This window comes from Fukomys damarensis, unplaced genomic scaffold (genome assembly GCF_012274545.1).
Source record: "Fukomys damarensis isolate Sample0158 unplaced genomic scaffold, DMR_v1.0_HiC HiC_scaffold_5, whole genome shotgun sequence".
Taxonomy (NCBI): domain Eukaryota; kingdom Metazoa; phylum Chordata; class Mammalia; order Rodentia; family Bathyergidae; genus Fukomys; species Fukomys damarensis.
In genome coordinates this window covers 37,724,335-37,739,823 of record NW_022900917.1, presented here as the reverse complement: position 1 = coordinate 37,739,823, position 15,489 = coordinate 37,724,335, and the positions used below count along the sequence as shown (strand labels likewise).

At 34.7% G+C, this 15,489-nt stretch overlaps 1 protein-coding gene, 1 non-coding gene and 1 pseudogene across 10 annotated transcripts in view; 1 reads left to right on the top strand and 2 right to left on the bottom strand.

Moving 5' to 3' along the window:
* Nucleotides 1-2,326, top strand: part of LOC117284477 — an 8,954-nt pseudogene extending 6,628 nt beyond the window's left edge.
* The window catches only part of LOC104861106 (ubiquitin-conjugating enzyme E2 W), a 377,455-nt gene that overhangs the window by 336,862 nt on the left and 25,104 nt on the right, over nt 1-15,489 (bottom strand). For all 9 annotated transcript variants that reach the window (XM_010622419.1, XM_033760534.1, XM_033760522.1 and 6 more), the window contains exons 2-3: nt 13,010-13,101; nt 8,996-9,098 (exon numbers count right to left, since the gene is read on the bottom strand). In XM_010622419.1, coding sequence (XP_010620721.1) covers nt 8,996-9,098; nt 13,010-13,101 — 195 coding nt within the window. The remainder of the gene's footprint in view (nt 1-8,995; nt 9,099-13,009; nt 13,102-15,489) is intronic.
* Nucleotides 8,597-8,701, bottom strand: LOC117285043. The gene has a single exon (XR_004516057.1). It is a non-coding gene; the product is annotated as a U6 spliceosomal RNA (small nuclear RNA).

The window sequence follows — 15,489 nt, the reverse complement described above, 5'->3', positions numbered from 1 at the left end:
GGAAACTTTAACGGTGCTGCCAACTTTGGAAAAATTCATCCCAATTTACTGTTTTGACTTGGCATTGTACAGAAATGGACAACCATATTGGTCTAGAAATGTTAATTTATTTTTATCTATTTTTTTTCATGTGTACAGGGGTAACACATAGTACTAAATATGTAAGGTCATATCTACGTGGGTTTGATTACAGAAACTAATAAAGTATTCTCTAAATAATGAAAAAAGAATAAGATAAGACTATAAGAGCGAGAAGCAATTTAAATATGTTCAGGGACCATTTTCATCTCCAGAATTAAGGATTATTCTGATGTTACATCATTGCCTTTTCTCTTTTACTTTTTTAGTTTTATTTTAGGATTCCCTATTTTTAATGTTCATACAGAGATTTCTTTAACTGAAATACCAAATAGTTTCTTTGGTGTGAAAAACTATAATAGTACACAAGATCCTAATGAGACAATTAATAATGTGAAATAGGAAGTAAAGGGCTAAAGGTGTAAGGAAAGTGGTAAGGGTGGGGGAAAGTTAGTAAGGGAGAGGAAAAAAATATGAGAAACTGAAAAAATGGAAATAAAGTGTTTGTAAATGGGGAGGGGAGGAGGGGAAAAAGGGAGGGCAGGGACAAGGGGAAAAATGAGATCAAGACCTATTATGTAAAGGTACAGAATCCCAATGATGAATGTAATTGTATTGTATACCTAGATTGTACCAATAACAATAAAAAGAAAAAAATTAAATAAAAAAAAATAGTAAGCGATTCTTTATGAAGCTTTTAGAGCCAAATCCAAAGGGCTCTTTCTCAAGCCATAAGGCCTTAGATGGAAGCTGCACAGAACCCAAAGAGTCTCCATGAGTCCTGTTAACAGGAGTGCAACCTCCAGTCTTTGAGTAAATCCCCTTCAGACAACAAAAAGAAGAAAATTCTGTCTTCAAAGTCCCTTTACAGCCACATGAAAGTCTGGAGACAAAGAATAATTTTTATGATATGAAGGGTGCTGGTTCTCATAAGACAATAAAAGTAACAACAGGTCAATCCATGAAGGACATTAACTTGTATCAGTTCTTTAGTTAAATCCCTACAGAACTGCTAAAACAAAGTCTAACAACAACCAAGATGCATTGTTTGAAAATATCCAGTGAAGTAGACCTTTCTAGTTTAAAATAGACATTACTGTAATAGATACAAAGAATGGCAGTCAGGATTAGGAGAGACAGTAGACATGGACTGTACACTGGTCAGTGAAAATTATGATCTTAAAAGTGAAGAACAACAAAAAGGAGAAAAATGTCCAAATAAAGAAAAATGAAGAAATCACCCAACACATGAAGGATGTGAATCTTGCTTGACAGATAGTTTCTCCGAAGTGGTAAGTAAACTGGAGGAATTATCTGCTACCAAATACACCTGATAAACTAAGTCAAGTAGAGAGCATTTGTGGAGCCATATTTTAAAGATAAGAGAAAGAGAGAGGGAGAGGGATAAGCTTATAAAATTTTCCTCATATTGAAGTGGTTTGGAAAAAAGGAGAGAGAAGAAAATTGCTTGGGCACACATCTAAGGAATGTGAAATTTATTATGCAGATATACCAGCAGAAGAAAGAGAAAAGAAGGTGACTTCCTGCTCAAGACATGGATTTCACTACATTCCACCCAACACCAGAGAAGTTCTGGGAAGTTGGTTTTCCTTCCACTCAGACTTCTATGGAAAGAATTATATTAAGGAAGATCTTATTGATTGCCCTCATGCAAAAAGACAGCTACCTTACAATGCAATGTTTTCTTCAAAAGGCAAGATATAAAGGCTGAAGCAAAAACAGAAGGGTAGAAGGTAGTTTTTCCCCTTTTATTTATAAAGTTAATATTAAACATTGATTTTTTTAATGTTCTATAAACTGACTTATAAATCAGCTTATTTTCTGTTTTGTTTTTGAGACAGGATCTCACTCTATAGTCCAGGCTGGGCTCAAAGTAAGGTATTATGGCTTGTGTTTAGGTTTCTCCCTAAGCCTCATGCTTTTTCAGAAGTGACTGAATCTTGAATGTGATTAATTCTTGGTGGGGCTAGGCTCCAGGGCACTAGGATTAAGGGTGTGAGTGCTACCTGCCCTAAGTAGTCTGTTTTGGATTGAACTCGGGTCCTCGGGCTTGTGAGGCAGGCGCCAGAACCACTGAGCTAAATCCCCAGCCCTGCCCTAAGTAGTCTGAATAAGATAAAAGAAGCAGAAACTGTTATTGTCTCTTGTTTTTGCAGTCTTCCAACACCAGGAACTGTTGCCCCTCACTTGTTCCCTTGTTGCTCTTGCTATCATGTGGGTACCATGAACTGTTTCTCCTCTCTGGTGCTACTCTGCCATGTGCCACTCTACCTTGGAGAAGCCCACTATGGTCTGACACTTCCACAAACTTTCCCCATTAACTCTGGGTGTTGAACATTTTGTTTTACCAAGGAGAAAAAAGTAACTAAGACAAAATAAGGTGATCCTCCTGTCTCAGCTTCCTGAGTGAGGTATACTCCACCACCCTGGACAAATCAGTTTTCTATTTAAAAACACTAACAGCATTCCTGTACACCAATAATGAACCCATTGACAAAGAAATAAGGAAAACAGTATCATTCACAATAGCTTCAAGACAAATTCAATACTTAAAAATTAAGCTAATAAAGTAAATCAAAGAGCTCTATAACAAAACTTAAGAGTGCTCTGAAAAAGATCAAAGAGGACAATCAGAAAATAAAAAGATAACCCATTTCTGGATAGGCGGAAGCAGTCTTGTCAAAATGGCCACATTATCAAAACTGATAGGGCAGGGGATTTAGCTCAGTGGCACCATGCCTGCCTCAAAAGCACAAGGTCCTGAGTTGATCCCTAGTACACACACACACACAAACTGATACACAGATTTAATGCATTTCCAATCAAAATACCAAAAGCATTCCTCACAGAACTAGAAAAACAATCCTAAAATTTATATGGCACCACAAGAGACCCAGGATAGCTAAAGCAAGAACAAAGCAGGAGGCAGCACAATTCCAGATTTTAAGTTTATTACAAAGCTACAGTAATAAAAACAGCATGATACTGGCACAAAAACAGACTCATAGATCAATGAAACAGAATAGAGGATGCAGAAACAACCCCAAGCACATTTAGCCATCTGATCTTTGACAAAAGGAATCAAAAACATACTATAAGACAGCCTCTAACAAACGGCTATCTACAGGCAGACTGACTCTAGACCTGTGTCTCTCACCATGTAGTAAACTAAAATCAAAATGGATCAAAGATCTAAATATTCAAACAATCTGTTATAAAATAAAATAAGTAAAATTCTTGAAGACAAATGTAGTAGGCAAGTACTTTCTGAACAGAATACCAACTGCACAAGAAATAACATCAAGAATCTACAAACAGGAGTGTATCAAAGTAAATGGCTTCTGCAGAGCAAAGGATACAGCCAACAAAGTGAAGAGACAACCTACAAAATGTAAGAAAACTTTTGCCAGCTATTTACTCCTCAGTTGTAGCACTAATATCTAGACTATATAACAAAAAAACTGGATTCCCCAAAATAAATGACCCAATCAAAAAAGGCAATTTATATGAATACACTGCTCAAAAAAAGTATAAATGATGAATAAATAAAAAACTATTCACTATCACTGGCCATTAGAGAAAAGCAAATTAAAACAACACTGAAATTCCATCTTACGGCGGGGTGGGGGCTATCATCAAGAAATCAAACAACAAATGCTGCCAAAGCTGCAAGGGGGAAAAGAACCCTTCTGCAATGTTAGCAGGAATGTAAACTAGTATAACTGCTATGAAAATCAGTATGGAGATTCCTCAAGAAAATAAAAATAGGAATTCCATTCAACCCAGTTATTCATCTTCTAGGTATCTTCCTGAAAGAGTTAAGATACATTTTATTACAATGACACATGCATACCCATGTACAACAGCACAACTCATATCAGCTAAATCTTGGAAGCAGCCTGTATGTCCATCAACAGATGAATGGATAAAGAAAATGTGGTGTTTATTCACAAAACACCATAAAGAAGCATTAGCTTGAGAGTCATTTATAGGAAAATGGACGTACCTTAAGGCCATAATGTTAAGTGAAATACATCAGGCACACAAGCTTAAATATCACACTGTTTCTACCATATCAGAAATCCAAAGTATAAATTAAGAGTAAAATAAAAGATATATTGGGAAACAAGGAGGTAGATCTTTTTCAAATGAGAAGGGGACCAAGATATGGTGGGGGAGGCAAGGAGACCGAAAGGGAACCAGGATATGCTATGTACATGTGCCAACTCTCCAGTTAATGCAATCATTATGTACTACAATATGTACTAATTAAAAATGGAAAAAAAATATAGTAAAATATAGTAAAAGTCATATTGCCATTAATCCCCCTCAATGTACTCCTCATATTGAACATATTTCTCCCATTGTTCTTTTCACTTTCAGAAGCAGTTCTGGAAGTTCTCTTTCTTTTATTATCAGGTGTGATCAAAAATATGGTGAATGCAGCTGCCAAGTACCATCTAACAGAAAGGCAGGCTCATAAAAACATTATGTTGTGTCCTTACCTACCCTATTCACCAGATCTGGCACCATCCAACTTCTGGGTCTTCCCCAAAATCAAAATGACCATAAAAGGTAAATATTTTTAATCAGTTTAGGACATCATACCAGCCACAACAACCTAACTAAAGACACTCATGAAAGAAGATTTCCAGAACTGCTTCCAAAAATGACAAGAACGCTGGGCTAAATGAAGCTAGGAGTATTTTGAGGGGGACTAATGGTAATGTATCTTTTACTATATAATAAATTTTTAAATTTAAGCACAGTATTTTTCATCACATCTCTTATAATGTTAAGAAATTAATTACAGCAGGGGAAAGATAGTAACTACAAAGATATATAATGGTATTACACATCTCATTTTCAGATACAAAAATAGTAATTCACAGTAAGTGAGGTATATACCAAGAATTTTCCCAGCCCATTAAGATGATCAGCAAGCTGGATGCACTAAACTGCAACACATGATAGATGCACTGAATTATAAAATAGTGTTATTAAATAATTAAATATTAATTATAATATCAATACTTAAAATTAATTATCTCTCTCCTTCCTTCCTTTTCTTTCTTTTCTTTTCTTCCCTTTTTCTGTCCATCTGTCTGTCTCTTTCTTTTTGTTTTTTTAAGACAGAGGCTTGCTATATAGTTCAGGCTACCTTGAACTTACTATGTAGCAAAGGTTGGCCTCAGACTCACAGTGACCCTCCTGCCTCAGCCTCCCAAATGCTGGGATTAAAGGTATACAAAACACCATACCCAACAAACCACAATTGTCATCATTTTTGTTGCTACTCCTATCTCGTAAGTCTTGAATTAACGCTCAATTTAATGGAAACTAGAGGTCATGATTTAGGAAAAAAATTCACAGGATAAAATCACTAACAACTCTCTTGCCAATGCACTATAAGCAGGCTACATGGATAAGAAGTACTCATTTAAGGAGAGATCTGTTGCTGGACCTGAGAGATTGGGATCAACACTTCTATAGGAAATAGAGTTGCACGAAATTCAGGCCAGAATTCAGCATTTGCAGAGTTATAAAAATGTTCAAGAAGATGACACGACTGTATTTAAATAAATGTAGATTGTTGTACATGAATAAACACAAAATTTTGGTCTTGTTTTTGGGGAAATATGGTAGGGCTCTGTATGCTAGGGCAAGTGCTGCTTCTACCAGTGAGCTCATTTCCAGCCCTCAAAGTCTACTTTTTTAAAAATTAATTTTACTGGTACTTTCAAGGTATACAATATAATGACATTCATCATTAGAAATTTGCACCTTTACATAATCCATCTTGGTTCTTATTTTTTCCCCATTTCAAAGTCTACTCTTGTAAGCAGTGTTAAAGTATTATTTATTCTGTAGGAGGAATAAAGAATAACTGATTTAACAAGTGCCAATGGTTCAGAGTTTCACTGAAATCTTTATTGAATAGGGAATTTTACTGCCCTAAAAAAGTGGCTTCAACCATTTCCCAGGAGCCATGGATCCCTACAAAGTTTCATTATGGCAAAAATCTTGTAATCTATAGGCAATTCAAACACAGATTGTTGCACCTATTATACTTATTTTTAAACCATACAGATGTGATTAACATTTTAAAAATAATTTTAAAACATTAATGGTCTCAAAGTAGTTCTGTCATTTTCTCAGTCAATACATATTTGAATATACAACTTCAATGACATGAAAGGGCCTACAAAAAAATACTCAAGTCTAAAAAACTAATATCTTATTGAAAAAAACTTAATCCAAAAAACTATTAAATGTTATTGAATCTAAAAGAAAAAAACAAAAAATAGTACAAAAAAGTAATCCTTTTGTTCCAAAAGAATGGGAACATCTGTTGTAGAGCTCTGTACATTTCACATATAACAGTCCATACAAGATCTTTCACTTTGTAAGAGAAAATTACTGTTTTCTGTGGATTAAACAGATACTTTTCTCATGCTGCTACTTATACCTAGTTGGCTGTATGGCATTAGGGAGAGAAAAGACTTAGGTCTGAGTTGACTGTTGAGTAACTATTGAACCATAAACAAAATATGTCATTTACTAGCTTTAATCTTTTCACTTAAAAAAAAAAGCTAAATCTACTTCCCCTAATCACTTCCTACTTACATTAAGAACTGTTAGAAGATAAAATCGGAATGAAAGTTAAATTATGCAGTGATATTAACTATTACTACATAGCAGAATTCATGAAGTAATGTGTGCAGAAATTTCTAACATAAAGGAACTTGAGTGCCAAGCTACAGACTTGATTTCATAGAAAATAACCATTAAATACTGATGTCACGGCCACTGTCTATAATCCCAGTACTCAAGGGGGCTAAGGCCAAAAGACCTCAAATTCAAGCTCAGCCTTGGCAACTTGGGGACTTACAGAATCCCCATCACTAAAATACACACACACACACACACACACACACACACACACACACAAACTTTAAAAAGGGCTGGGAGGTAGAACAGTGCAAAGGCCCTGGGTTCAATTTTAGTACTACCCCCCCCAAAAGATTTTATTAGCAAGGTGTGGCATTTACTACCACACCTCACTAATAAAATCTTTTTTTTTTTTTTTTTTTAGTAAATGCCTGTAGTTCCAACATTCTGGGAGGCTGAGGCAGGAGTTTGCAATTCAAGTCCAACCTGGACAAGTCAATAATTTAACAAGATCCTGCCTCAAAATAAAAAACAGAAAAAAGGACTAGGGACATAGTACAAAGGCCCTGAATTCAATCCTGTTACTAGGTGGGGGAGATGTTGTGGGAGCTGAGAAAAAGGAATATAGCAGTGTGCAAGGTTTTGGTAGGGGTGGTGTGTGTGTACGTATGTGTGAAAATCAGTGAGGTAATTATGCAAAATTACATAAAACAGAAATAACCAGAGGCTCAATAAAAGTCCAACTGAAAGACAAAAACTTGGGCTACAATAACACTGATAGTAAAAGAATAGGCTGGCTTATGCACTGCAGAAGGATTGAAAAATTACACATAACAGCGAGGGAAAAGAAAGTGCCTGAGTTGGTGTGTCCTATTCTTGTTGAAATAAGGTTAAAAGGTTGAGGGTAACAATGGGACAGATATCAGAAGGCAACAAGAGAAATAAAGGTTTTTTTACAGAGAAGAAAGACATTTGCTTTGCCTCTTATTAGTCTAGAGATGCTTATTACAGATGCACAGAGGTAGGTCATGGCAGCATATATCCCTTTGCTTTCAATTTTTATAAAAATGAGCACCAAAATTTTCTGTTCACATAAAAATTTTAGAATTCATTAACATTTAATCTTATGCCTTAAAACTATTTTCTCTATCACACAATATAGTAACTGACTTCCATCACATTCACTTATGTGGCCAAGAAAAGATCAAGCTATATTTGGTATATTCTGTTTAAACTGTCAAAAAAAAAAAAAAAAGCCAGACTTTTCTCAAAATTGCATACATTAGCACCTACCAAGTCGAATTTCGGATATATGGGAACTATTTCAAATTCTTGGTTCTATTTCCAGAATACTTCAATAGTTAGCATATTAGAGCTGTCATTAAGTTTTATCATTTTACCCAACAGATGCTACAAACCTCAAATTTTAAAAATGAAGTACTTTATTATAATAATTCTCTACAGAACAAGTGATTCTAGTAACTCATTTAACCATCTTACCAAGCCAGGAACCTGGAAGGTACCCCATAGTCTCCCTTTCTCTAGCCTCCTATTAATAATTTACCACAGTTAAAAAGCTCTGAAAAAATGTTCCTCTACCGCTATTAGGCTTTGTCTACATATTAAGCCATTAACTAAACTAGCTGTGTCTCCAATTACAATGATCGGGTTTTGGACTGATGTCTAGTGTCCAACACCTAGTAATGTACTCTGACCTCAGGGTATTATAAGGCTACAAAGACAGTATGTTGATCAAAAGTTGAAGTCACACTCCTTCCAACACAGCTCTGGCCTCTTTACCATGTTATTAAATCATTTGATCTTGAAAAAAATGTGTCTACAGTTACTTCCATGTCATCCTTGTGCAGGGGCCATATTAATCTTCTCTGTATTGTTCCAATTTTAGTATATGTGCTGCTGAAGTGAGCATGTGCCTACAGTTACTAAAAAATGCTAACTTCTCCCACAATTCAAAAGGTCTATATCTTTCTCTGCTAAACATCTATGGGTAAGAAATGATATTAAGTTCTTAGAAGAAAAGCCCTAGTCCCAATAAAGTAAAATGTTTATAGGCTCTTGACTATATTACAAATAAGACAATTTCTAAAAACCTATCCACATATTTTAATGAATTTTAAATATGCTTTTATTTAGTCAAAAATCACTAAACTTGGATTGCACTAGTCTAAAAATACAACAAAAATTTAAAAAACAAAAGAATTACCTGAGGAGAGTCAAAAGGATATCGACTACTAAATTTAAATAGAAGTTGAAATTTTTCTCCTTCATATAAGGTACCTGGTGCACCTTCCATATCTACAATCCACCTAGAAAAGAAAAGACAAATTTAAAACTTTTAACATAAAACTGACCAGGGAAAGGAGAAAAAAAGGAATCACTGAGATACCAGACACTAGGACTAGAGTTGCATATGTGTAACAGCACATTTCATCCTCCCAACAACTCTCGGAGTGGGTTTTTAATTCCCCCTGCTCTATCCCTATCTCTCATTCAGGGGCTAAAATAAGTAGACCAAGGCCAGAGAGGTAGCAAAAGGCAGAGCACAATTTTATCTCATATCTGAAAAGAAAAACCAAAAAAAAATAAAAACCGAAACTCAGGAGTGTTTACAAAGTATATGCTGCATTCCTACTAGTAGATTTATGCTCTCTTGATTTTTTTCTAAAGACTTTCTACAGTGACTGAAAAACTTTATGGATAATATCAAGCTAATCAACTGTCTTTCTGATGTCAGTGTTAGAAGCAATGAAGAGGTATCAAGAAAGACTATAAGGGTCAGGGGCTCAGTGGTTCCGGTGCTTGCTTCACAAGCACAAGGACCCAAGTTCAAATCCCCAGTACCAAAAAAAAAAAGAAAGAAAGACTACAAAGAATTATGGCTGTTGGATCTGTTTTCTCATGGGTACTGTATTTTAAAAGACTAAACAGGGGAAAGGAAGCTAAGTTGCCCTACTTAGTCCACTTCCTCTGACGGCTAAGCGCAAGGTTCTACACTGCCTTTCTTTTACCTCTTATTGTTTCAACTGTTTAACACATTCCCAGTGGCTTAAACCACCAGTGGTAAATGCATGACTGTCCTATTAGGTGGAATGGGACAGCCCCATCACGTGGCATGGGCTGCCCAACAGGGCAGTCATATATGAACAGCCCCATCATGAACGTGTTAATAAAGCCCAAAGTAGACTTCTATGACATCTGTACAAGCTTATTTTGTTCTCATTTATAACCATCACAAATATAAATATACTTTTACTCATATTCCATACACTACCCTTTGTTATTTTCTTTAAAAGAAGATGAGGACAAAGATGGAAAAGATGATATAGAGCTGCATTTAGAAGAAAAAGTAAACTAACATCATTAAGTGAGTAAGGTTATGCAAAATACACGCAGATCACAGCTCTATAATGAAAATATTTATTTTTGCATTATGGATGTCAGATGTATGTCAGGGGAATACAGGAAGCAGTCTTCTTGTTCACCCACTTGCTTGACAAATGGCAAGGTGTATGCACATGTATCAAATTCTCAATGGGTGAGTTTTACTACTTTTTGCTTTGTTATATTTTTGTGCATTTATAATTTTTTAAATTAAGTGTTTTGTTTGTTTTGATTTTTCTTGTAGAATTAGCCCAAATCAGTACAATGTCACATGAAAAGCTGCTTTTACAACTTTGAGAGGAGGTTGAAAGTGATTCTTCAGGTGATCGGCTACTGATGATGACTTGGATCATATATAAGCCAAAGAATTGGCTAAATAATTATTAATAATATAACACTTTGATATTTTAAGTAAATATTTTATAATAAAACTCATAATTAAAATAAATAGAAATATTTCTAAAAGTAAATATGGGTTTTAGATATCTTACACTCCTTGTCATGAAATTTAACCAGGTAAGAATGAGTTCCTAATTATAGGTCTTTCATGTGAATTTATTCAAGTCAGACAATTCTTTTAACTTTATACAAGTATAAACCTTTCTTATTTCAAAAACAGGAAAACAAAATAGAACATAGTATTAGAATTCTAGTCATCATAGTGTAGATTTATGAATGTATAAAATAATAAATTTGGGTCGGGGGAATGGAGCTCAGGTGTAGAGCACTAGATGTACAAGGTCCTTGGTTCAAATTCCACTAGCACAATAAATATTAAGTGCCTATTCCAAGAAATCAGCTAAAGCATACAGATCCTTAAGAGCATGGCTGTTTATTTCTAAAATGTACGTTGAATATCTTAATTGTAAAATAGATTTTCACTTCAGTATTATTGGAAAGAAAACCCTACCTATGTAAAAAAACCTAGCACATTCCTAACCTAAGACCCAATACATAATAAATCAAATACAATGCAAAAGCTGTGTACAAAAAAAAAAAAAAAAAAAACTTACTACAAGAATAGGTCAGTGGTAGAATGTTTGTGTGAGGTCCTGAGTACCACGAGCACAGCAAACAATATAATCTCTATTTCTTATAAGATAGAACCTTCGTCGAGCATGGTGGCACACGCCTGTAATCCCAGCACTAAGGAGGCTGAGGCAGGAGGATCACTGTGAATTCGAGACCAACCTGGGCTACACAGTGAGTTCCAGGTATGTCTCAACTATATAGTGAGACCCTGTCTCAAAAAACCAAAAACAAACAAATAAAATAAACAAATAAAATAGAACCTTCTTAGTCTCCAAAATTCTCTTCATCTTACTTCCTACATACTCATCTACCCACATCCACAAAACAGAGTTATAGTCCAAAGAAGTCAGAGACCTCTCTGGTGCTCTCTCATTTCTGTTTATACAGCATTTCTTTTCTTTCTTTTTTGGTTTTTTGAGACAGGGTCTCACTATGTAGTTGAGACTGACCTGGAACTCACTATGTAGCCCAGGCTGGTCTCAAACTCAATGTGATCCTCCTGCCTCAACCTCCCGTATGCTGGGATTACAGGTGTGCACCACCACACCCAGCTCTATACAGCAATTTCTAAGACACGTGACACACTATAAATTTACTTGCAATCTACACAAGCAAAACTTTTAAATAATAGCTAAGTAAAAATAAATAAAATCTAAGTAAATATGTCATTTATCATGTAAAATCTGCATACGGTAGGTTCAAGGCATAATTTTCAACATTGTACATAATTTTTTAAATTTCACTAATTAAAAAATGACATGTTCATTGTAAAAAAATTTAGAACCACATAAAGATAACCACTGTTAAAAAGTTTTTTGGGATAAATTTCATTCTAATCATTTGCACTTTCTTACATCACTGATACCCAAAATAGAAATCCAGTATTTTATTATGTTTATTACTAAATTATATACATATCCAAACAGGAGACATGAACATGTTACTCTCTCCATCAGTCTCAGTCCTTACATTCCTGTTGAGTACCTATTAGTCTGTAATTCTAACGCTTAAAATTAGAATTTGGTATTTTTTCATATATCCTACTTCCTAATCAAAGACATCTATTCTGCTTTAAAGGAAAACTTATCTGAGCAGATTAAGAAAGGATACAAACCAACATGACGCTTCTAAGGGATTTTCAAAAGTTATTACACAAAATTTTTGCCTTACATGCTGACTCTAGACTACAGCTCACATGATGCCATTTCACTGCACTACCCTGATAAACTCTATTACTAACACTTATATTGCTTACAAATTATACCTAGAATTAGTAGCAGTATAATGAGTATAGTTGTGAGTCAATTTTTTTTCTATATCTCTATTCCTTTTTTAGAAGGGGAAAGGGGTGGTATATTTACTACGTCAAGTGATACAGTAGTCATATTTTTTAGAAGTTTTTTTAGTGTTTTATTCTGTTTGTTTTGGTGGTATGGATTGAATCCAAGTCCTCACAAATCATGAGCATATGCCAAACAAAAAAAGTTTAAATGCTGTCCTCTTAAAACATTTTAAATCGCTTACTAACACTCATAGAGCTTGGCTAACATGTGCAAGGCCCTAGACTCAATCCCCAGAATCCCAAATGAAAAAACAGAAGTTTTACAAATTATGGAACAAAACATATGACATAATTAAGTAAAACAAAACTGATATGTACTTGTACATAAGTACAAAGAATTAGATCTGTTTGCTTTATTGACTTATTGGTTAAGAAAATAGAAATATAAAAATAATTCAGTATTTCTAAAAATAAGTATATTATGCCAGCAATAAAGAAGTACTTTAAAAATTAAATACTTACTGTGTGATAGAATTTTGAACACTCTTTTCATTTAAAGTCATCCCAGGAGGTGGGTCATTCTGCAAAGCCAACAGTTCTTTCTGTAGTCGTTTCTGGAAAAGATCATCAACAATTAATTTGTATTTTTTATTTTTTAACTATATATCTTTCCAATTATACAGTCTTAAACTACTGATGAAATTTCCTCCAAATACTTTTTACTTTACAAGCCCCCTATATCTTATATTCCTAATTCTCAAAATTTAAATAGTCTGTCCTACAATTCCAAAATCTAACGTCAGACTGTTTCAATACTGATGCAAAGTATGAAAAAATAGCCAGTTACCTAAAAAACATCAGATTTTAAGACTTTACAGCTACCTCGTATGTCATAAGGTATGAATAGTCCAGATTAAATGTGATTAAGTTTTAACAGTGCTTCAGTTGTTGTTTTCCAATTATAAAAACCACAGTTCTCCATAATCCTGAAAGAATGTGTCACTTCAGACACAGCTTTCCAGAGAAACTGTAAGTAACCCTTTATGCTAAAATCTTTCTGAAGTTTTAAAAAATAATGTTAATGTACATTCTAATAGTCATACTTATTTTTTTAACTAGAATCATTTGCACATCTTTAAAGAGTACTGTTATGATGTATTTATTGTAAAACATCAGAACATCACAGTAGAGGCAAACCTATGCCATGCATGACATAGCGGGCTATGTGTTACCACTGAAATTCTAAAAGATCTGCCATCCCTGGAATGTAACATATCAGGCCTGGGATGTAAAGTTACTTTTCCACACAGATAACTTTAAGTGCCTTTGTACTTTGTATTCATATTTGTACAGTATAGTTATATCAGTGAACTTGGTTTTCACTGTATAATAAAGCAAAACAAAAATTACACCAACCCCTAATTTATAGGCTTAAAAGTTTGCTTTTAAACCCATAAATTAAAATAACTGGGGTAGAGCTGGGAGTGTAGCTCAGTGATAAAGTACAAAGCCATGATTCAACCCCAAGCACTGCAAAAAACAACAACCAATGTTACTGCACGCAAGAGTAAAAATATTCTAAAATCCTAATTCTGGGAGTAACTAAAACAAGCACGCTTATCTGCTCAGAATTCAAGAGTCCTCTTCTTAAAAACTGGCTTCTGCTTTTTTGGACAGTGAAATATAATGACAATGTCTCTAGGTATTTTCAATTCATGGAATCTTTGAATAAGCTTATAGCTATTTCAATATCACTACTGTTTAGGTTAAAGAAAACTTATCAAACAGCACCCCCCCACCCACACACAAGCACTGCTATATCCATCAAGATGAATTAAACTTAAAATGTTATTAAACAAAACAAGCAAATCAAGTACACTAGTATGATCTGATATTCAAAATCAAACAGCAATGCATCATTCAAAGTAAATCTATAAAGAAAAATAAAGGTTAGGGCCGGGGATTTAGCTCAGTAGTTCCACTGCCTGCCTAGAAAGCACAAGGACGCAAGTTTGATCCCTAGTACCAAAAAAAGAAAAAAAGAAACAGAAAGGTTAACAAATATAAAGGGCAACAATTTTCTGTAGAGAAAAAGTAGTGAGAAGCAATCAGAAACACCGGCCCAAAGTCTTCAAGGCTAATGGTAACTTTTATTTTTTAAGCAAGTAAACATTTCCTTAGACCCCTTGGTTTCATTTTGAGACAAGGTCTCCCTATGCAGTTTCAGGCTGGCCTTGTACTGACTCACTGTGTAGCCCAGGCTGGCCTCAGACTCAGTGATACTACTGCCTCTGCCTCCAAAGTGCTGCAATTACAGGGGTGTGTGCCATGTCCAGCTCTTTAGGCCACTCTTAAATTTAGTTGTGAAAGGAGGGAGAGCAGTAGGGAATCATGTGCAGAAGTGTGGTGAGAAGGCATTTGTTAGGGAAAGACATGTCTGACACAGTGGCCACCATCTCAGACATTGGGAAGACTGAGGCATGAAGGTGACAAATTTAATCTCAGCCTGTACAATTGACCCTGAAGGCCTGAAGGGCTGGGGATGTAGCAAGGGATCCCTGGGTTCAATTCCCAGTACCCCTCAAAAAAGGATAAACTTAAGAATATGTAAATACTGACAGAAGGATAAAGGAAGATGAAAAATGACTAGTAAAATATCAAAAGATCAATCAGATCAGAATATAAGATTACTCACTTTACATGGGATTGTGTTTTCAATGATAAATACTGTATCTAAATAGCGGGGGGAACATGAGCCAAAATATTTTAAAATGAAGACTGCCCCTTCGTTTCACTATAGTTATCTCAGGGCAGTGATTTTTCTTTTTACTAATTTGTGTTTTCTAATATTTCAAAAAGAAACATACTTTTTTTTTTTCCTTCCAAAGAAGAAAAAGCCTTTCTGAGATTAGCGCAGCAGATGTACTAGAAAAGTTAGGCCTGAAACAAAGACCAGAAAGCCAACCTAAAAACAACTAAAAAAAAAAAAAAAAAAAAAAAAA